Consider the following 18,560-nt stretch of genomic DNA (forward strand, 5'->3'; position numbering starts at 1 on the left):
TACCACAGTAGGTTTAGTGAATATCCATCATCCCAGAGATACAATGCTAAAGAATAGAAGAAAAAAAAATGTTTTTCTTTGTGATAAGAACTCTTAGGACTTACTCAGTTAACAACTTTCATATACAACATACACAGTGTTCATTATATTTATGGTGTTTTACCTTGCATCTCTAGTATCCATTTATAACTAAACAATATATTTCTAGTTGTATGTCACTATCAGTTTCAAAGATCCTGCACCAGTGGGAAAAAACAGACACAGAATCATGTCAGTACCCTCTGGATGTACTCTGATAATTGCATACTAAAGAAGATAGATATCTTTTCCTTTTTTCTCTGTTTTATTTTTGTTTTTTATTGCTTTGATTTTTGTTTGTTTGTTTTGGTTCAAACCATCTAAATACTGCAAAATTTCCCTGAACTGTTTGCCTTTTTCCCTAGGAGTTTACCACTTTTTCACATGCCTTGGTTGGGTTGTAAATATCTCTTTTTGCCCAGAGCCAGTATAATAAGGTCTTAGAGCCCAGCAGACAGGAGTGGGCTTTCCATCCCTAGCCCGCAGTGCCCGGCTTGGCATCTTTTCTAAACCAACATAAAGAAGTCCTTCTCCAACTAGTATGTGGTTTGCTAGCATCAGTAACCAAGTTTGGGATTGCTTTAGAGAGCTCATTGGAGCCAACACTAAATGTTGTAGTTTCTATTTTAAAATATCTGTATTTTCTTTAAAAGCATATCCTTCTTTTGCCTTCTCAGAAACTATTTGCTAAAAGGTTTTTTTCAGAATGTTTACTTAATATCAACTTCTCCTAGCTTCCTGAAATACGACATGAAAATCCAATAAACTCAACCTTCAAACTGTCACAGGACCTGATATTTAAATGGCCCTCAGATGTCAGGGTTTATTGTATCCATCACAGGGAAAGAAGAGGTAGAAAATACTATGAAGAAAGGATATTTTTGAGTCTTCATCCTAGAGTCTTGCCCTTTTTCCATTTGGGCAACTTTTTAAGCTCTTTCGCTAAAGTTTTATGCAACTTTTTTAAAACTCAAAGCTAATTTCCCACCATGCTGCCACAGCTATGAAATTCTCTGTGATTGCCATGGTTTTCTACTTTCTTCTACCTTATACTTGAAAGTTCAAATTTGTCATTTAGTCTAATCCCTGTGAACCTAGATTTTCAGGGAATAAGAATGGAAGAATCCCACATTCACTGACTGAGCATCTGTTTACTTTTCCTTGAAGTTAATAATTGCGATGTCCAGAGGAGTTAAGGTGGATGCCAGATATATAGAAAGATGGATAAGCCGTCTATCTTACACGCACAGGAAGCACAGACGCAACTGAACAAACACGAGAAAATAACCAATAAGCAAAATACTCCTCAGTGAAGGATTGGTCAGTGCATTATTTCATGTAATCCCCGAAGCAAACCTATGATGCAGAACCAATTTTCAGTCCCATTTTATAAATGGTAGAAATGCACTTCGGAGAGAGTAAGCAACTTTCAGACAGTCACCTAAGTCTAACTGGTACTGCTTGCACTGGCAACCAGGGCTTGGAACCGGATGCCAAAGTAAAGTGAAATAACACTTAGTCCAATTAATATATATATACATACACACACATAGAGAGAAAGAGAGCAGTTACTCTCTGCTCGGCATTGGGGAGGATATAAATATGAATACAACACAGAAAAGCAGGCCCTGGTCCTGCTCAGTTTATCTGTAACAGTTGAGAGTAGGTGCTTGGGACATGAGATTAAGATAGCATTATAACAAATGTTATAAAGATCTAAACCGAATGCTACAGGAGCACAGTGGAAGCATAGTCACTGCCTTGGGGCTGTCAGGAAGGCTTCAAAGAGACCCATGAAGCTGAGTACCCAAGAATGGTCAGGGATCAGGGAAGGACAGGGGACAATATAAACCCTTTAGGCTCTTGATCCTGTCGCAGAGCTGGGTGTTGGGCCTAGTTGCAGGTCAGGGAGCAGAATGCAGAAGATGGGGAGGAACCGCTAACATAAGAAAAGCACACTGGAGTTAGGTCGAAAGAGCTTCAGGTTGAAAGTCAGGTTGAAAATGCCATACCCAGACTTCGGAGAGCTAAGGGGAACAGAAAGTGTCTAAACCGGAAAACCCTGTGATCATACTTGGATTACACTGTGGAAAGCCGTTTAGATGGAGAGGATGTTGGCCCGGTTTTCACTGTAATAACCCAGCCAGAGGTGCCAAGGGCCCACACTGGGGAATGAGAGTGAAGATATGAACGAGGGAGCAGATTTGAGAACCATTTCAGAGTCGGATCTTGGTAATACACATAATGAAGAGAAGGAAGGAATGGATGATCCAGTTCATCTGGAAAGGAAATTAGTTATACATCTGTGCTGGGCCAGGCCCAGGGATTTGCAAAGATAAACAAAGCCATCTCTGGATTCAGGGAATCCAGACTCTCCTATCTCAGGGGCTACAAATTCAGGCAGAACCCAGACGTAAGAGAAATGTGTGAGGTGTATGACAGGGGAAAATGGTGGGGCCATAGCACCCAGATACCCGTGTTCCAGGAAGGCACTCGGATCCAGGGCTAATTAAAAACAAGAAGGCTGGCCTGGTGGTGCTGGCTGAGATGGGACCTTCCTCCACCAGGAATCTCTAGAATGGCTCCCAAATTTCCACTTGCAGGAATTTGGAGATAATTTGGCTGTTAACTTACATGGGAACATATGCTAAGAATCAAGTCTGGGAGACTAAGGAGTATTGGCTTGAGATCTAGTGACTCTGAGGCTCAGAAGAGGAAAGCTAGAAATATGGTCCTAGGGCTCCGTAAAGAGATTTAGGGAAAGAAGTGAGTGCCTTCTATGGCAAGATTAAGTTTCTACTCAAAAAGGGAGAACTGCAGGTGTTTTATATTTAGCCTGTCTAGCCAGATGATTAGGCTTCCCTGGTGGCTCAGACGGTAAAGCGTCTGCCTACAATGCAGGAGACCGGGGTTCGATCCCTGGGTCGGGAAGATCCTCTGGAGAAGGAAATAGCAATTGGTCCACGAAGCTTCTTAGAGAGGAAGGAAGGAAGGAAAACTGAAGGGAAGAGAGCTGGACGGGTTGGAAAGGGATCTTCCAGCTTCTGGGAAGGAAGAGGTCATCCAGGACAATAAAGATGGTGGAGGAACCAGCAAAAGGGTCCACCCATGGAGGGAGGGAAGGAGGAGGCAGGGGTACCATGCCCACGCTCCCCAGACTGCCCTCTCCACCCCCGCCACCCGTACATTATTAGCATCCTGCTGCTGTTTTCCAGGGTGACGACTCTGATGAGGAAGATCTCTGCATCAGCAACAAATGGACTTTCCAAAGAACCAGCCGCCGGTGGTCTCGCGTGGACGACCTCCACACACTGTTTCCTGGAGGAGACAGAAATGGGTCGTCGGGAGACATTAGGATGAAAAACACGACCAGCAGTGAAAGCGTCCTCACGGATCTGAGCGAGCCCGAGGTCTGCTCCATTCACAGTGAAAGCAGCGGTGGGAGCGACGGCCGCAGCCAGCCTGGTGGTCACGGCGTCGGCCGGGAGGCCTTCGAGGGCCCCGGGCAGTACTGCGTTGACGGCCCGGTCATGCTGGACGCCGCGCTGGTGGGCAACAGCCTCCTGCCGTCCTCCAAAGACGGGCTCCAGCACCCTTTGCACCCAAAGAATGAGAAGCCCAGCCGGGCCAGAGCCAAGTCGTTCCTGAAACGCATGGAAACGCTGCGAGGGAAAGGCGCGCAGGGAAGGCACAAGGGGCGGCCCGGGGGCCTGGTGATCAGCGGGCCCGTGCTGCAGCAGGAGCCCGAGTCCTTCAGGGCCATGCAGTGCGTCCAGATCCCAAACGGACACCTCCAGAACTCGCCCCCCGCCACCGGCAGTGCCGGGCTTCCTGGCGCCACCAAGTGGGGCGCTGAGAGCAGCCCCTCGGAGAACAGCAGCAGCGGGGGGAGCACGCCCGGCCTGAAGGAGCGGAAGTGCCAGGAGGCCCACAAGCGCGGGGGCATGTACCTAGAAGACCTGGACGTGCTGGCGGGGACAGCGCTGCAGGACGCGGGAGACCGAAAGCACCACGCGCACGAGTTTCACTCGCAAGAGAACTTGGTGGTGCACGTCCCCAAGGACCACAAGCCAGGGACCTTCCCCAAGGCGCTCTCTATCGAAAGCCTCTCACCAACAGACAACAGCCACGGGGCGAGCTGGAGGACCGGGAGTATCTCCCTGGGCAGACAGCCCGGCCCGGGGGCCAGGGAGCCCAGGCTCGTGGGGTCCTGCCACAGGGCGAGTAGGGTCAGCATCTACGACAACGTCCCCGGCTCCCACCTGTATGCCAGCACCGGGGACCTTCTGGACTTGGAAAAGGATGACCTCTTCCCTCACCTGGATGACATCCTCCATCACGTCAACGGGCTCCAGGAGGTGGTGGATGACTGGTCCAGAAACGTGTTACCCGAACCACAGACACACAGCTCCGGAGAGGCTGGCTTCTCCCCTTTCCCCTCTCCCAATCAGATCACCTTGGATTTCGAAGGCAACTCTGTCTCTGAAGGTCGGACCACACCCAGTGACATGGAAAGAGATGGAGCATCTCTTACTGAGTCAGAGGCCACTGGGGTCAGAGAAAGGAGGGACTCAGGAGTAGGGGCCTCTCTGACCAGGCCAAACAGGTTGGTGGCATGGCTCTGTGAAATGAGGTTTAAATCCATTTCATAATAATTATGGTCTGTTTAACAAACATTTATAGAGTACCTTCTAAATATTTAACACTGGTCTAAGCGATGTACGTGGTTGGGAATTATTTGAACAGTAGTATGTCTTTTGTGCAGATTGAATCCATGTTAACTCACATTTGTTTCAATCTTGGTTTTATGCAAAAAAAAAAAAAAAAATTGAGCTTCTTATGTGCAAAGCACTGATAACCAGGCCCACTGCCCGTGCACAGGCTCTTCCCATGACCTTGCCAAGCATCTCTTTTGCCAAATCTTAAATTTTTAAAAAGTTCTATGAGAAATTTCTGAGATCTAAGGTGTATGCAGTACTTCATATGTTTATTTTGACTTTAAAATGCAGAATACAAAGCACATAAAAGCTGTTTTACTATGATCACTTCACAAGCACCTTAGATAAATGGCCTGGAAGGGGGTAACCAGTAGGAACAGCCCTACTGTACGTGTTGCTGGGTCTCTCCCAAGGCAGTGATGTCTCTCGGGCTCACTGCTGTACAGTCACGTCAGGAGAGCTTCATCTGCACCTGTCACAAGTCAGAGTGTGGAGTCAGGACGGGAGTGTGACTGTACTCTACAGCTCCCAAATGTGTGTAATCTCTATCTCTGCCTCTGTCTGTCTGAACGTCTCTCTCTTTCTTACACACACAGTCTCAGGTGCTTTCAACACTGTGGGAATGGATTTAGGAATAAACTAACATATAACATTTATTATATCACTTATTTAAGCCTCCTAATGGTGGCACCTACAGTAAAGAATCTTCCAGCAATGCAGGAGACCTGGGTTCAATCCCTGGGTCGGGAAGATTCCCTAGAGAAGGGAATGGCAACCCACTCCAGCATTCTGGCCTGGAGAATCCCAGGGACAGAGGAGCTTGGCTGGCTACAGTCTATGGGGGTCGTAGAGTTGGACACGACTGAGCAACTAACACCACCAATGAAACAGATAATGACTTCTTCCAAAATAGTTTCTTCTGTTTGTTCTGTGCATTTTGTGTCTTTCTGCTCCATTTGCTCTGTAACTCTCTTGGCTCGGAAATTATTTTGATTAGCTACTTAAAAATCGGTAATATCCCATGTTTTCTGAAAAACCCATCCCTTTTGTGACCGGCTTCTCTGACGGTCTTTCCGGTAAAGGCGACTCCGGTGGAACAGCTTCCAGCTCTCACACCAGCCACAGCCATCTACGGCATCACCCCACATCAGCGGACAGACAGCCGGCCAGCTGAACCTGCTCCAGCGCTTCTCGCTGCTCCGCCTCACGGCCATCATGGAGAAACACTCCATGTCCAACAAGCACGGCTGGACGTGGTGCGTAGCCCATTCGCCTTGGAGCAGACCATTTATTCCAGGGCTCAGTGTGTGATGGCAAGCACTTCAGTGTTTGCTTTCTGAGTTCTGAGGAATCTGTTTGTTTTCTTCACTGCCAGTTTTCTGGAACAAAAATTGCCCAGAGTTCTTCCTCAGTGTCCATCCCTGGGCTGCCAAAGCCTGGATGAGATGTAGCCTACAGGAAGCATTACTTTATTTGTAGCTCTCTGTCAGTTTCCAGGGAAGGCAGTCAGGCTCCAAGTAAAGAGTGATTAGTTGTGAACAGAGACATTAAAAATAAACTTGCCATAAAGTAATTCTGGCAGTTTGCAAAGAAAACATCTGTTTCTTGTACCTCCTGGCCCAATGCAGAGCTCCACGCTTAGAGCATTGCTTCATTCTGAGAGCACTGAACTCTTCAAATACAGTTCCGCTCTTATTTCATTGGCTAATAAAAACAAGACTATGCAGTAAACCTTTGGAATAAGGAACTCACAAAAGCATATGTTGGAACTTGAATGTGGACCGATTTTAGACAATTTGATGGATTTGGAAAAACGTAAGATGTGCTGCTGATTGTCATATGTTATATATTATGCACAAAGAAGAATCGGCAGTTTATATTTTATAAAATATAATAAGTAAGTTATAAATTGTGTGGTCAAATCAACATATGCTTGTGCATTAAAATTTTCTTTAAAAAGTACAACTGGTTCTAGAAAAGTAAGGGAAGATATTAACATAATATTTTATCTTCTCTTCTTTCTCCCCCAACCCCAACCAAATTTCTTCTTTCTGATGTAGTTTTTAATTTTGTTTTGTTTTGTCTTATTGGGGACTTTAAAGTGTTTATCATTTAAGAAGTGTGTCCGTCACAGTTAAACTGGAATGTCAAGCACTTAGAAGCAGGGCCATAAATCCATTCTGCTAATGTGAATCACCCTGTTTAACAGTTAGAGGCACAGGGCACAGACAGTCCTTCCAATGTAATGTGAATAATCAAGGGAGAAATGTTGAATTCCCCGGCGCCTGTCAGATGTTCCAACAAAAGCTTGGCTTCCCTCTTGCTTTCACAGCCTCTCCCCGCAGTGTGCTCCACGAGGCGTGCATGACCTGGTTTCTGTGAATTCTAGGGCAGTTCCAAAGTTCATGAAGAGGATGAAAGTTCCTGATTATCGAGACAAGGCGGTCTTTGGCGTTCCCCTCATCGTTCACGTCCAGAGAACTGGGCAGCCCCTGCCACAGAGCATCCAGCAAGCGCTGAGGTATCTACGCAGCAACTGCCTCGATCAGGTAGGGTCATCAGCCCCAGGCACAGGCCAGGCAGCACAGAGCACCAGCCAGATCAGATCTGTCCAGGGTCAGACAAGACATGCGCCTCCGAAAGAAAAGGCACTGTCATCTTTAGAGGTCACTGTTTAATTTGACCAAGTGACATCCTCATCAAGCCATGCGAGGATGTTTCCTCACTGGCAACTTGAAGGACACCCTGGAGTGACTGCAGAAAGCTAACACTGATCATTTGTACCTGTGATGGCTAATTTGTGTTCCCCGGAAACTGGGAGTAAAGCTATCTACTGCATTTCCTTTTAATTACGGTCTCAATGCCACCACTGATTTCATAGCATTCTTTTATCCCTGTTTGTTTTTAAACTAGAATTAGGTGTTTATATCTCCCTTTATTAGTTTTTTTTTGAAGCAGCACCATAACTGTTTATATTTTTAAATTTATTTATATATTTTTTAAATGTGCAAGTAAAACATGAAAATAATATCAGCTAAGTTAAATGTCCCTTCATCTTGTGGAGTTGATTAAAAAGCTCAAGCTGAACAAAATTTTTGGAGACCATTTTCCGTCTCCAGGACTGTGGGGGCCGCCTCAATGGTGGACAATGAATGGCCCAGAGTGCAACCTAGTCTATGATTAACCAGGCCAGGCTTTTGCTCCTCCTAATTAATACTCATTAGTTTCTCTATTAGACATTCTGTCCAAAATAAAAGCCATGTTTCTGCTTGATCAATTGCAACCTTGAGTATTGAGGGTATTTTCAGGTAACTATTCTATAATGGCTTCTATTCATCTTACTCTTTAATACCATGTGAAGAATCTGTGCCAACCTAAGGTTATTTGCACTTTTCATTGATTTACCCTTGGCCTTAAGCTAAGTAGACAGGAATGAGCTAAGCCACCCGAACTCATGAACTGATGTCGTCTCCACCCCAGTGCTGAGATCATACTTAGAATCAGGATGGTCTCTTGATGAATCAAATAGCAGTTTTCAGTGGAAAAGAACAGGAGTAACTTCTTCATTCAGTGCCATCACTGATTGAACTCAATGCCTCATGCCCTTTTCCCTTCCCACTCTTAATTCAGATAATACGCACATCTACATTTTTGCATATTTGGATGTCACAGTGGAGGTAAACGTGGTTGCTGTTACCGTTGCGGTGGTGATGGCTGCTTTGTTGAGAAATGGCCTGGATGGCTTGCCTGTTATTTCGCAGAAAGAAAAGCAACAGACCACTTGTCTAAAACCAACAGCACTCATCTTTGGCAGATGCCCCAACATTAATTGATTTGTGAGTAACATCCCGATGGAGCAATCCAATGAAGCTGATAGTTAAGCGTTAGATTTTTTTTTTTTTTTTAATTTTAGAACTTTAACCAAAGGCACACATTAATCAAAAGTAGAAGGTCTATGGGTATTTTACTGAGAAAAATTTTTGGAGAGGTGGGCTCAAACATTTGCCAATACCCTGGGAATTCCCTGGTGGCTCAGATGGGAAAGAGTCTGCCTGCAATGGGTGCGGGAGACCCAGGTTCAATTCTGGGGTCGGGAAGATCCCCTGGAGAAGAAAATGGCTTCCCACTCCAGTACTCTTGCCTGGAAAATCCCATGGCCAGAGGAGCCTGGCAGGCTAGAGTCCACGGGGTCGCAAAGAGCCGGAAACAACTGAGCAACTCCACTTTCACTCTAGTTAATCTCTTGCAGTCCTGAAAGCACTGCCACCATGCCCTTCAGCACAGGACTTTGAAGCTTCAACTGTACTTTTATTGGACTATTAGTATAGCAACCCACTCCAGTGTTCTTGCCTGGAGAATCCCAGGAATTGGGGGAGCCTGGTGGGCTGCCGTCTATGGGGTTGCAGAGTCAGACACGACTGAAGTGACTTAGCAGCAGTAGCAGCAGCAGTATAGACCCAGGATTGTGTTTTGTGGAGAGTTGCCTGCTATTCAGACACGTTTTTCCAAACTTCTCAATTTTCATAAAGGTATATAAGACCCATCTCCCCTCTTGGCTGATTCTCTTCGAGTCTTTGGCTCTAATGCTTATCAGCAAATGTTCTATTAAGAGAAAACAGGGTTTGTTCTGGAATGCTTAAAGCAAATGCTGCAGTTCATCTACACTCTTCACTCAATAACTGTAACCTTTCCTAAGTGCCCAGCATGTTTCAGGGATATTAGGTATCCTGTGCTCACTGCCTCATTCAATCCCATATCACCCAGGGCTAGCCCCCATGTGTCAATGGTGGAGCCAACATTTGCTTGAAAATCTATCTCCAGGGTCCAAGTTTTTAACAAATGCATTTCACTACCACCCGTTAGAATTGCTTGTCCCCAGTGATTTTGGGGTTACGCCACCTCTGGCATTGAGGGACACTTTCAGAAGTGCCCCTAAACAGCTTACTGATGGATTCAGTGTCAGGATTGTGCTGATGGTGTTATTCATTGTGTCATGTGGTGTCTTTTCTGTAAGAACCAAAGAATTTTTCTTCCTCAGCCCCCAGCACCTGAAAGCATTGTTATTTTGGGGATAACTGACCTGTCTATATTAGGTACACCAGGCTCATTCAGCTGGATATGTTTTCCTCTCTACATTGGCTGCGAGAATTATTGAAACCAAATGCACATTCTGCCTGTAGTTAATATATGTAACATGGGGGCATGCGTGAATTTTGTGTGTGAACCTCATTCCTACTTCCTGCTCTCCTTTTCTGTCTTTATTTTCCTATTGCTCTGATGGTCTCATCTGTGATCCTTAATTTATAGATCACTGTAAGTCACTTTGAATTCTTTTCCTATACAAGACTGGCTACACATGTGTTGTAATATCACCACCCCACTCACTGCATAGTCTTTATGTAGAACGGAAACCAGTCCTGCCCTCTGTAGACTCTGAATAAACGTGTATCACCAGCACTGCTGCTGTTATTGATGCCAGTCTCCTGTTTGAAGCAAAAGTCATTCAAATGGAGAGAAGGAAAGTGGCGCCAAATCCCCATCAACCCCTGCTCCCTGGCTTATGCTTATTCCCTGTCTCTGTTTCAGGCCTGTAACTATTTTCTGTCTTTCTTTTTTAATCTGGACAAACACTACCCTGAAAAACAGTATGCTGGCAAAGCTTTATAAGAAAAAGGCTCATTTCGTGGACGTGGATACTGACTGTAAATGTAAACACAATGACCAAGTCAGCCCTTCTCTTGTCTCCGTCCAAAGAAAGAATCTGTCAGATGCCAAAGGGACTTTCACCTTAGCCAGTCCCTCCCTTAGGAAGCACTCAGTGCTGGCAAGGACCCCCTACCTTCATCAGCAAAGAGTGTGGGGGGCACACAGAGGGCCCCCTCTGGTCCCTGCAAAGAAGGCAGGCAGTAACAGTAAGAAATGAGGGGAAAGCAGAGAAACATAATAAGAAAACCAGGCTCAGGAGAAAGACTATCCTAGAGATTTAAGAGCCAACTCAAGCAAATAAAAGCCAGTGAATCCGAAAACAAAGAGAGACCAAAGAACAAGGAAGGAGAACCCGCCAGATAAGTGTTCTTCCTTCACCAATGGCACCTCCTCTGAATCGAAGACTCAGGTCTACACAGGATCCTGAGACCCCAGCCCCACGACTGTGCAGGACCAAAGGGTCTAAGGTGCCCTTCCTCTGAAGCACGCTGACCGACTTCTCTGCTGCTCCTTTTACGTGGTCCCCTCCAACCACCTTCTCAGGCTGTCCCAAGGCTCAGCCTCTCACCCCAGACAGGGAGGCTCCCTCCCTGCTCCACTCCTTCCCCTCAGGCTAAGCATTCTTCTCAAACAGGAGGTTGTCACAAAGGACTGAAGACAGCCAGACAGAGGCCTGAAACAGGGCCGCCTACATCCCCAAGTACAGAACATCTTCTTCGTGCTGAAACACAGTGTATCCATTTTCACCTGAGCAGTTGGCTGGAGATGAAATAAGGATGTTTACCTTCGATTATGAATCATTGCAGACATGGCAGTGTGTGAAAGGAGCAGGCTCTGTTGGCTGAGCTTTTATTTCTGCCCTAAATCAGCTACACAGAAGGGTAGATGATACCCAAGTTATACCCAGCTCCTGATGAGTATGGAGTCATGGCAGTGAGTGGCCAAACCTGCAAGGCTCCACATAAGAACCCGCTACATACTGCTCTCAGGCATCTTTCTCTCTCTGGATAAAACCAACCTTTCTTCATTAGTGGCGCACATCCCTAAAGAAGAGGAAACACAAGTCCTGATAAACATCATTAAGTGCTGAAAGGATTAGCATAAGCAGGATGCCAAGTAGGAGATTTAACATTATTTAGATGAAACTTGAATTCTAATGCAGCACTCATGCCCACGCTCTCCTTCTAATGGAGTAGCAAGTTTTAAAAGCCCAATTATGCTGTGAAGACACTTCATACTCAGCACAAGTGTCCTCAACCTGCTGCCTACCTAACGTCATAAAATGAGATGTTCCTGGGTCTGTCTTTTTAAATTACACGTTGAGTCCTTGCTTTTCAAAGCTGAGTGTTTAGGTGGAAGACCAAAGAGAGAGGACAGTAAAACCAGACCAGAGGGACACTCATCACTCATCCTTTTACCCTGAAAATGAGAGATGACGTGCAAGAGAGAAGCTTATGAAATGGGTTTTGCATTGCTGACCACTACTCTTCCCTATTAAGAGAGGATGTTGGAGCCATACTTTCTGGTACCTGAGAGCAGGCCCTGCTGTGTAATTTGTGGAGTCTTGTGCAAAATGAAAAGTGCATAGAGATTACGAAGAATTTCAAAATGGCAACCACAGAGCATTAAACTAAAGGTGCGTCCACATGTGACTACCCAGGTCACCGGGCCGCCAGCGACAGACACAGAAGCGAATGAAAGACATTTCACACTTCTTGGGTCTTCTTCATAATGAAGCTGAAGGGCCTGGGGTCGCCTCCCATCGGCCACAATGACCATGGTGTCCCTAGAAGAAACGCATTTTCAGTGGTTTATTTGGTCCTCCACTTTTTACTTACAAAAAGAAATTAGTCAGAAATGTGCATTTTATCGCAGCTGTGAAAGCTTTTTGAAGAGGAAGTGATGGTTGGCAATCCTGGGAACCCCTAGCCCTGGCTGCTCTACGATGATGGATAAGAAAAGCTCTTCCCTCTGGTCCCAGAAAAAGCTTCTACTTACCTCACCAGGAAGTTTTCCATTGCAGGGACCTGTAGCCCTGCCCCCAAATGGCTTAAACAATAGAAAATTCCCATGGTCACATAACAACAAGGCAGGTAGGAGGGCACTTGTTCCATCAGCTCAGTGCCATTTTTTACGACAGGGGCCCTTCCCATCTGCCTCTTCTGCCATCCTCAGTACTCCATCTGGAATCTGATTTCAGACCACCTTTACTTTTATTAGACTTAGAAAAAAAAATTCCTTTGGCACTTCCAACAGAAGCGCCCCAAATCCACAGAACCCACAGATATTTCCCATGTCCCCTGGAAGATAAGGGTGGGATGGGAAGGTTACTGTCAGAATTTGAGGCTGAACAAATAAATACCTGACAACCCTCTGGACATCCTGTGAGATCTGAAGTCGGAACAAGCAGCACAGACCCGGCGGCTGGAGAGCTCCAGACACGTCTCAAATCGTTGAAATAACAGTATCTGCTGAAACTAGAAAGAAACTTGGAGACAGAACAGTACAAAGAAAGCATCCCTGGGATGTGTGTGTACCTGCACCTCACGTGCACCAGAATCCACGCCGGCGAGGCACAGAGGACAATGAGGAACCTGGTCCCGCCACGTACACACACACACACACACACACACACACACACACACACACACACTCACTCACTCACACACACACACACACACACACACAGTTGTCAGCATTATTCTTTTTATAGAACACGATCAGTATTTCTCCACCGTCAAAAACAATAATAACAGGAATTCTTGGATGGAATACTCCCAACTCACAGGAGGAGCCCTGTTTGTGAATCACACTAAGGAATTCACCTCCGGGGCACTTGGCTTCTGAGAACTCCCGTGTATCACGGCCCTGAGGCCCGGTCCTGGGCCTCCTTCCAGAATTAGAGATGTAAACACACTGAGGCCGGGTCTCACTCCCGATAATCACTTATCTGACACCTTGAACTTTTCTTTTGACAGTACATGCTTTCTTCTCCTGCCTTTTGATGAAATTTGGAGTAGTCGCCAGAGGAAGAGAAATGTTCTTTAGATTCTTCTTGGCAACGTTTGTGCATTTTCTAGGCATTCCAAACCTTAAGAATCAAAAAGAAAGTGATTAATGTTTTAAATGACACTCCGCCTGAATATCCAATTCTGTGGAATTGGGGTGGTAAGCCTCAGAATGCAGAGAAGGATTACTAAGGATTCTGTCTTTATTGCCACAAAAAGTAGTGGTGTATAATTTCCCCTGTGTTCCGTGCCTCTGACGTATACAAAACCCTGAGTATTCCCCAACTGCTTGGAATTCTTCCCTTGCTGTTACTGCAGTTCGAAAGAGTGAGGGCTGCTCTCCATTTATAGCAGCAACTGAGAGAGCTCTCCTCAGACGCCGGAGCTTGGGTCGAGGCCGGCCTGGCACACGGAGCAGCCAGGGAGGCGTGACTCTCCAGAGCAGGAGAAGAGCAGCCAGCATTGACTCCCGGTCCGGCCACTGCCCACCTCTCTGACCGCTGGGAGCGTGGAAGCGGGCCAAGTAGGGAGCCCTTGGGGAGTGAGAAGAGTGCAGATGGAGGGTTGAAGAACTGGTTTTGAGAAACTCAGTGCCCTGCAGGCATTTAAAAATAACAGACATACTAATGCACTGTAAGCCTGGGCTCCCAGAGAAGCTCAGTTCTTTTGGGGTGGCGGCAGATCCACTCGAGGGGAGCCTACAGCATAACCTGGAAACCACTGCAGGACCCTGCATCCCCACAGGGCTCTGCTCCCCCTTGCTCATCCCTGTTGGGGCATCATCCCCATGGTGCCCTACTGCTCCATTTATTTGTCAAGCAGAGGAGTGTAAGTGCTTAAAAATAAAAAAGGCATAAGACAATGTCTTGAAGTCTGAAGAAAAGCCACTCAGGAATCATTCTCACCAGAGCCATAACTTACATACCTAACAACTCACCAGCTAGAGTAGTAGGTGCATCATACGAGAAACCTATGTCACAAGGATTCTGGAGAAGGAAAAGCATAGAAGTAAGACTTTTCAATCAAAATACATGCTTATGATATTATTTTGTTTCATGAACACATTCCCAATAAACCTTTCCCTCAAAGGGGCATTGGATATGGTTGCTTATCTGGTATCTATCAAACCTTCCATTGACGGAACTTTTTCAAAACCCCTACTAAAGTGCACACAACCAGAGGACAGGGAATTTTGTCTGGTCTGCTCACTGATGACTCCAAGAAGTTATAAGTATGCCTGATACATAATGGGTATTTAATCACTACTTGTTAACTAAATACAATACAATAAAACAATAATAACATCGGTGGTGTTTTAAGACTTGACAGGTTACAAAGCACAATCACATCTATTTTCTCCGAAGCCCTGTAAGATGGGGTACTATTATTATTTTCATTTTGTGGGAGAGGAAGTCAATGTTCTGCTACTGCCCAGAGTAGCTAAATTAGTAATTTACAATTGACTAGTTTGGCCACAATTCCAGCTTACCAAGTCCTGGTCCCACTGCCTTCCCATCACCCCCCAGGTGCTTGCCGTAGGAAGAAAATATCTGGGGCCAAAGGCAGCCTCACTGACACATCCCTGTGGCTTGTTTCAGGTGGGTCTTTTTCGAAAATCAGGTGTGAAATCTCGAATCCATGCCTTACGTCAAATGAATGAGAACTTCCCTGAGAACGTCAGCTATGAGGACCAGTCCGCTTACGACGTGGCGGACATGGTGAAGCAGTTCTTCCGGGACCTTCCCGAGCCTCTTTTCACCAACAAGCTCAGTGAGACCTTCCTCCACATCTACCAGTGTAAGTGGTACAGTGCCCAAACTGTTCTAAAGCGCATCCATTCACCTAAAAAAAAAAGCACACAGATTGAATTTTAATTGTACAGGTAATACATGCATGCGTGCTAAGTTGCCTCAGTTGTAGCTGACTCTTTGCAGCCCTTTGGATTGTAGCCCACCAGGCACCTCTGTCCATGGGATTCTCCAGGCAAAAATACTGGAGTTGGTTGCCATGCCCTTCTCTAGGGGATCCCCCACCCAGGGATCGAACCCACACATCCTGTGGCCCCTGCATTGCAGGCAGACTCTTTACCACTGAGCCACCAGGGAAACCCTACACGCAATGCATGAAGTATATAAAAGTTACAGGAGTAAACTTTGTTCACACTTTGATATGAAAATCTCCAGGCTGTATTTTATGCATTTGAAAATACTTTTTGACATAAAAACCTTCCTTCTCTCAATAGGGGTTTGTGTAAGATATATTTAAAAAAAAAAAAAAACTAACTTTCAATGTAATTTTAATAAACTTAAAATGAAAAGGGACACAATAGAATTTATTTTACATACAGGTGTTTTTAAAAAGAAAGCATTTCCTTGGTATATATGAAATCCAGATGTGTTAAAATGACTAGAAATCAAGGGAAAATTGTATTTTAATACCATGCATTTTAACTGGTGATAAGTAAGCAAAGCAAGGCTTAAGCTTAATTCAACTAATTTATATTTTCACTTAGAACTTTTTAAGTGATGTGAAGTTGATAATGCTCAGTGAAGCCCCTATAATTAATAATTAAAAATAGCAATTATTGATTTAAAGGCACACCCTGCTAAAGGTAGTTGCTAAGGGCAGAAATGAACACGTGGCTTTTTCCCAGCAGCACTGTTATGTTTACACAGCATCCGCATGGGCTTCCTTTCAGGACTCCCCAAGGACAGTCAGGTCCCACCGTCAGTTTTCCGTATCCTCCATTGGGCATCTGAGGATTCAGACAACTTTAGGTCATAAACACAGTACAGGATTCACAGTTCATTGAATCTGCAAATTCAAGACCCAAGTATAGGAAGAGCTGACTATGTATTTATCAGGAAAAAGCACTTGCCTGTTAAGTGAACCTGTGCAGGTCAAACCATGTTGTTCAAGGGTCAGCGATAAGTATTTAATGGTCCAAGTCTCAATTCCTCAGGAAAAAAACACTCAGCCTGTGGACTTTCGAGTTTTTAGCAACATATGCATGAAATGGACCTTGACGTGAAATTGATCCAACTCGAAGAGGATTCCTGCTTATTGAGAATTCTGTACTAAATGTATTTTAGGAGTTTGCAATCAAAAAGGATTATAACAAGTACCACTTGTCAAAACAGGATAAAGTAGTGACCCACTAAATAAATATTATCTTGTCAAAATGAGTAGGTTAAGTTAGTGATACAGGTTGCTGGAGCCTAAATACAGGGAATTCATGTTTCTGCCATAAGAGGTTGAGCTGTGTTTTTTCAGTAAAACCTCCCTTATGGTTTGGAAGTAGCATATATGAGCCTTTACATGAAATCGGTTCTTGGGTTATGGTTGACATCAGTCTAAGGTTAAAGCCAGATTATTTCCAAGAGATAAATGCTTTCAGCTCTTTGTGAGACGCACAAGCAAAAAAAAAAAAAAAAAAAAAGATCAAAGCAGGGTTTATTTTAGCTGAGCAGACATCATTTACTGAGTTCAGCTTATGTTCAGGGCACTGTGCTGAGCACTGCAGAGAACATGGATGAGTAAGACTTAACTCTGCTCTTAGGCATCTTACAACTTAGGGAGACAAGACATACATAGATAACTGTAATACAGCAAAACTGGAGACATTCCATGATAAGTTACAAAAAGCACCCAATGGGGTTGAGAAGAGGAATAAGGACTTGATGGAGAGGTGACAACTCAAGGTTGAGATACACAAGGAGCACGTGCTGAGTGAAGCGAACAGCACATGTGTCAGGCGATTATAGGATTTCCGTCTGGCTTGCAGAAGGGTAACTGTCCAGTGAAGCATCAAATGACTCCAAAAGTTAGACTGAGGCCTGTACCCAGGAAGGGCACTGAACATTAGAGCAAAGGGCTTATATTTGGTTCATTAATCACTGGAGAACCTCTGGGCGTTGTTGAGAGAGATGACCAGTTACAATGCTCTCAGCTATAAACACAGGATCCAACAAACAGTTGTTTAAACAACAAAGACATCATGTAATCGCACAAGACAGAAAATCTGGAGTTGAGTAATTCCAGAGTTGGTTAATTCAGGGACACCATGGCTGAAGTACGCCTCTCTTGGTTATCCCCTTACGGTCACAATAGGACGGCCACAACTTCACATTATCATGTCTTCCCAAAATCACATCCAAAGGCAGGAGGTCAGCAGAAGGGGTCTCCTCAGGCATGTGTCTCTTTCTATCAGGGAGATAAATTTACAGGAGCGCCTACCTAACATTTATCTTGGTCCCACAGGCCAGAAAGTATACATTTTTCTCCCCTAGATCAATCACTGGAGAGAAGAACGGGGTTACCATTTTTGGTTTGGGCCAGTGTGGGTCAGAGGGAAGGGCCCAACCTCCCTGAGCACAATACAGCCCAAACCTGAACAGAAGATGGCCTTTCTTAGAGAAGAAAGAGAGAGCAAATATATCCCAGGCAGCCAAGCTTGTGCTGCAGGGCCAGTGTCCATCAGAACTGCTTATTTGACCCATGAATCCAGAAGTGGTGAACAGGAGCTACCGGACAGGACAAGAATGGAGGGTCAGGTAGCCAGCACATTGATTGAGGCTCTGAGTTACCTGCGGTGACTTCTAGTAGCCAGACTAGAAATAACAACGTTCCAGGATAGACTCTGGTGTCAAGAGTTTTCCAATGTCTGTGGGGAAGAGGCCACTTCTCCCAGATGGCTCAGACGGTAAAGAATCTGCCTACTAATGCAGGAGACACGGATTTGATCCCTGGGTGGGGAAGATCCCTTGGAGGAGGATATGGCAACCCATTCCCAGTATTCTTGCCTGGGAAATCCAAGGACAGAGGAGCCTGGTGGGCTGCAGTCCGTGGGGTCAGGAAGAGTAGGACATGACTAAGCTATTATCACTTCACACTTCTTAACTCAAGTGAGCTCCTGATGGTGTCTTTCACAGTGAGGGGAATAAGGCAGTGAGTCAGTCCTAAAAGCGGAAAAGGCAATGGCACCCCACTCCAGTACTCTTGCCTGGAAAATCCCATGGACGGAGGAGCCTGGTAGGCTGTAGTCCATGGG

At 45.3% G+C, this 18,560-nt stretch overlaps 1 protein-coding gene across 12 annotated transcripts in view; it reads left to right on the forward strand.

Annotated features, from left to right (window-relative positions):
* Nucleotides 1-18,560, forward strand: part of STARD13 (StAR related lipid transfer domain containing 13) — a 493,326-nt gene that overhangs the window by 464,167 nt on the left and 10,599 nt on the right. For 9 of the 12 annotated variants that reach the window (XM_024999929.2, XM_059892086.1, XM_059892087.1 and 6 more), the window contains 4 exons: nucleotides 3,294-4,684; nucleotides 5,879-6,052; nucleotides 7,129-7,345; nucleotides 15,109-15,307. In XM_024999929.2, coding sequence (XP_024855697.1) covers nucleotides 3,294-4,684; nucleotides 5,879-6,052; nucleotides 7,129-7,345; nucleotides 15,109-15,307 — 1,981 coding nt within the window. The remainder of the gene's footprint in view (nucleotides 1-3,293; nucleotides 4,685-5,878; nucleotides 6,053-7,128; nucleotides 7,346-15,108; nucleotides 15,308-18,560) is intronic. The other 3 variants (XM_024999933.2, XM_005213668.5, NM_001192070.3) reach the window with 1 other exon arrangement.

This window comes from Bos taurus, chromosome 12 (assembly GCF_002263795.3).
Source record: "Bos taurus isolate L1 Dominette 01449 registration number 42190680 breed Hereford chromosome 12, ARS-UCD2.0, whole genome shotgun sequence".
Lineage (NCBI taxonomy): Eukaryota > Metazoa > Chordata > Mammalia > Artiodactyla > Bovidae > Bos > Bos taurus.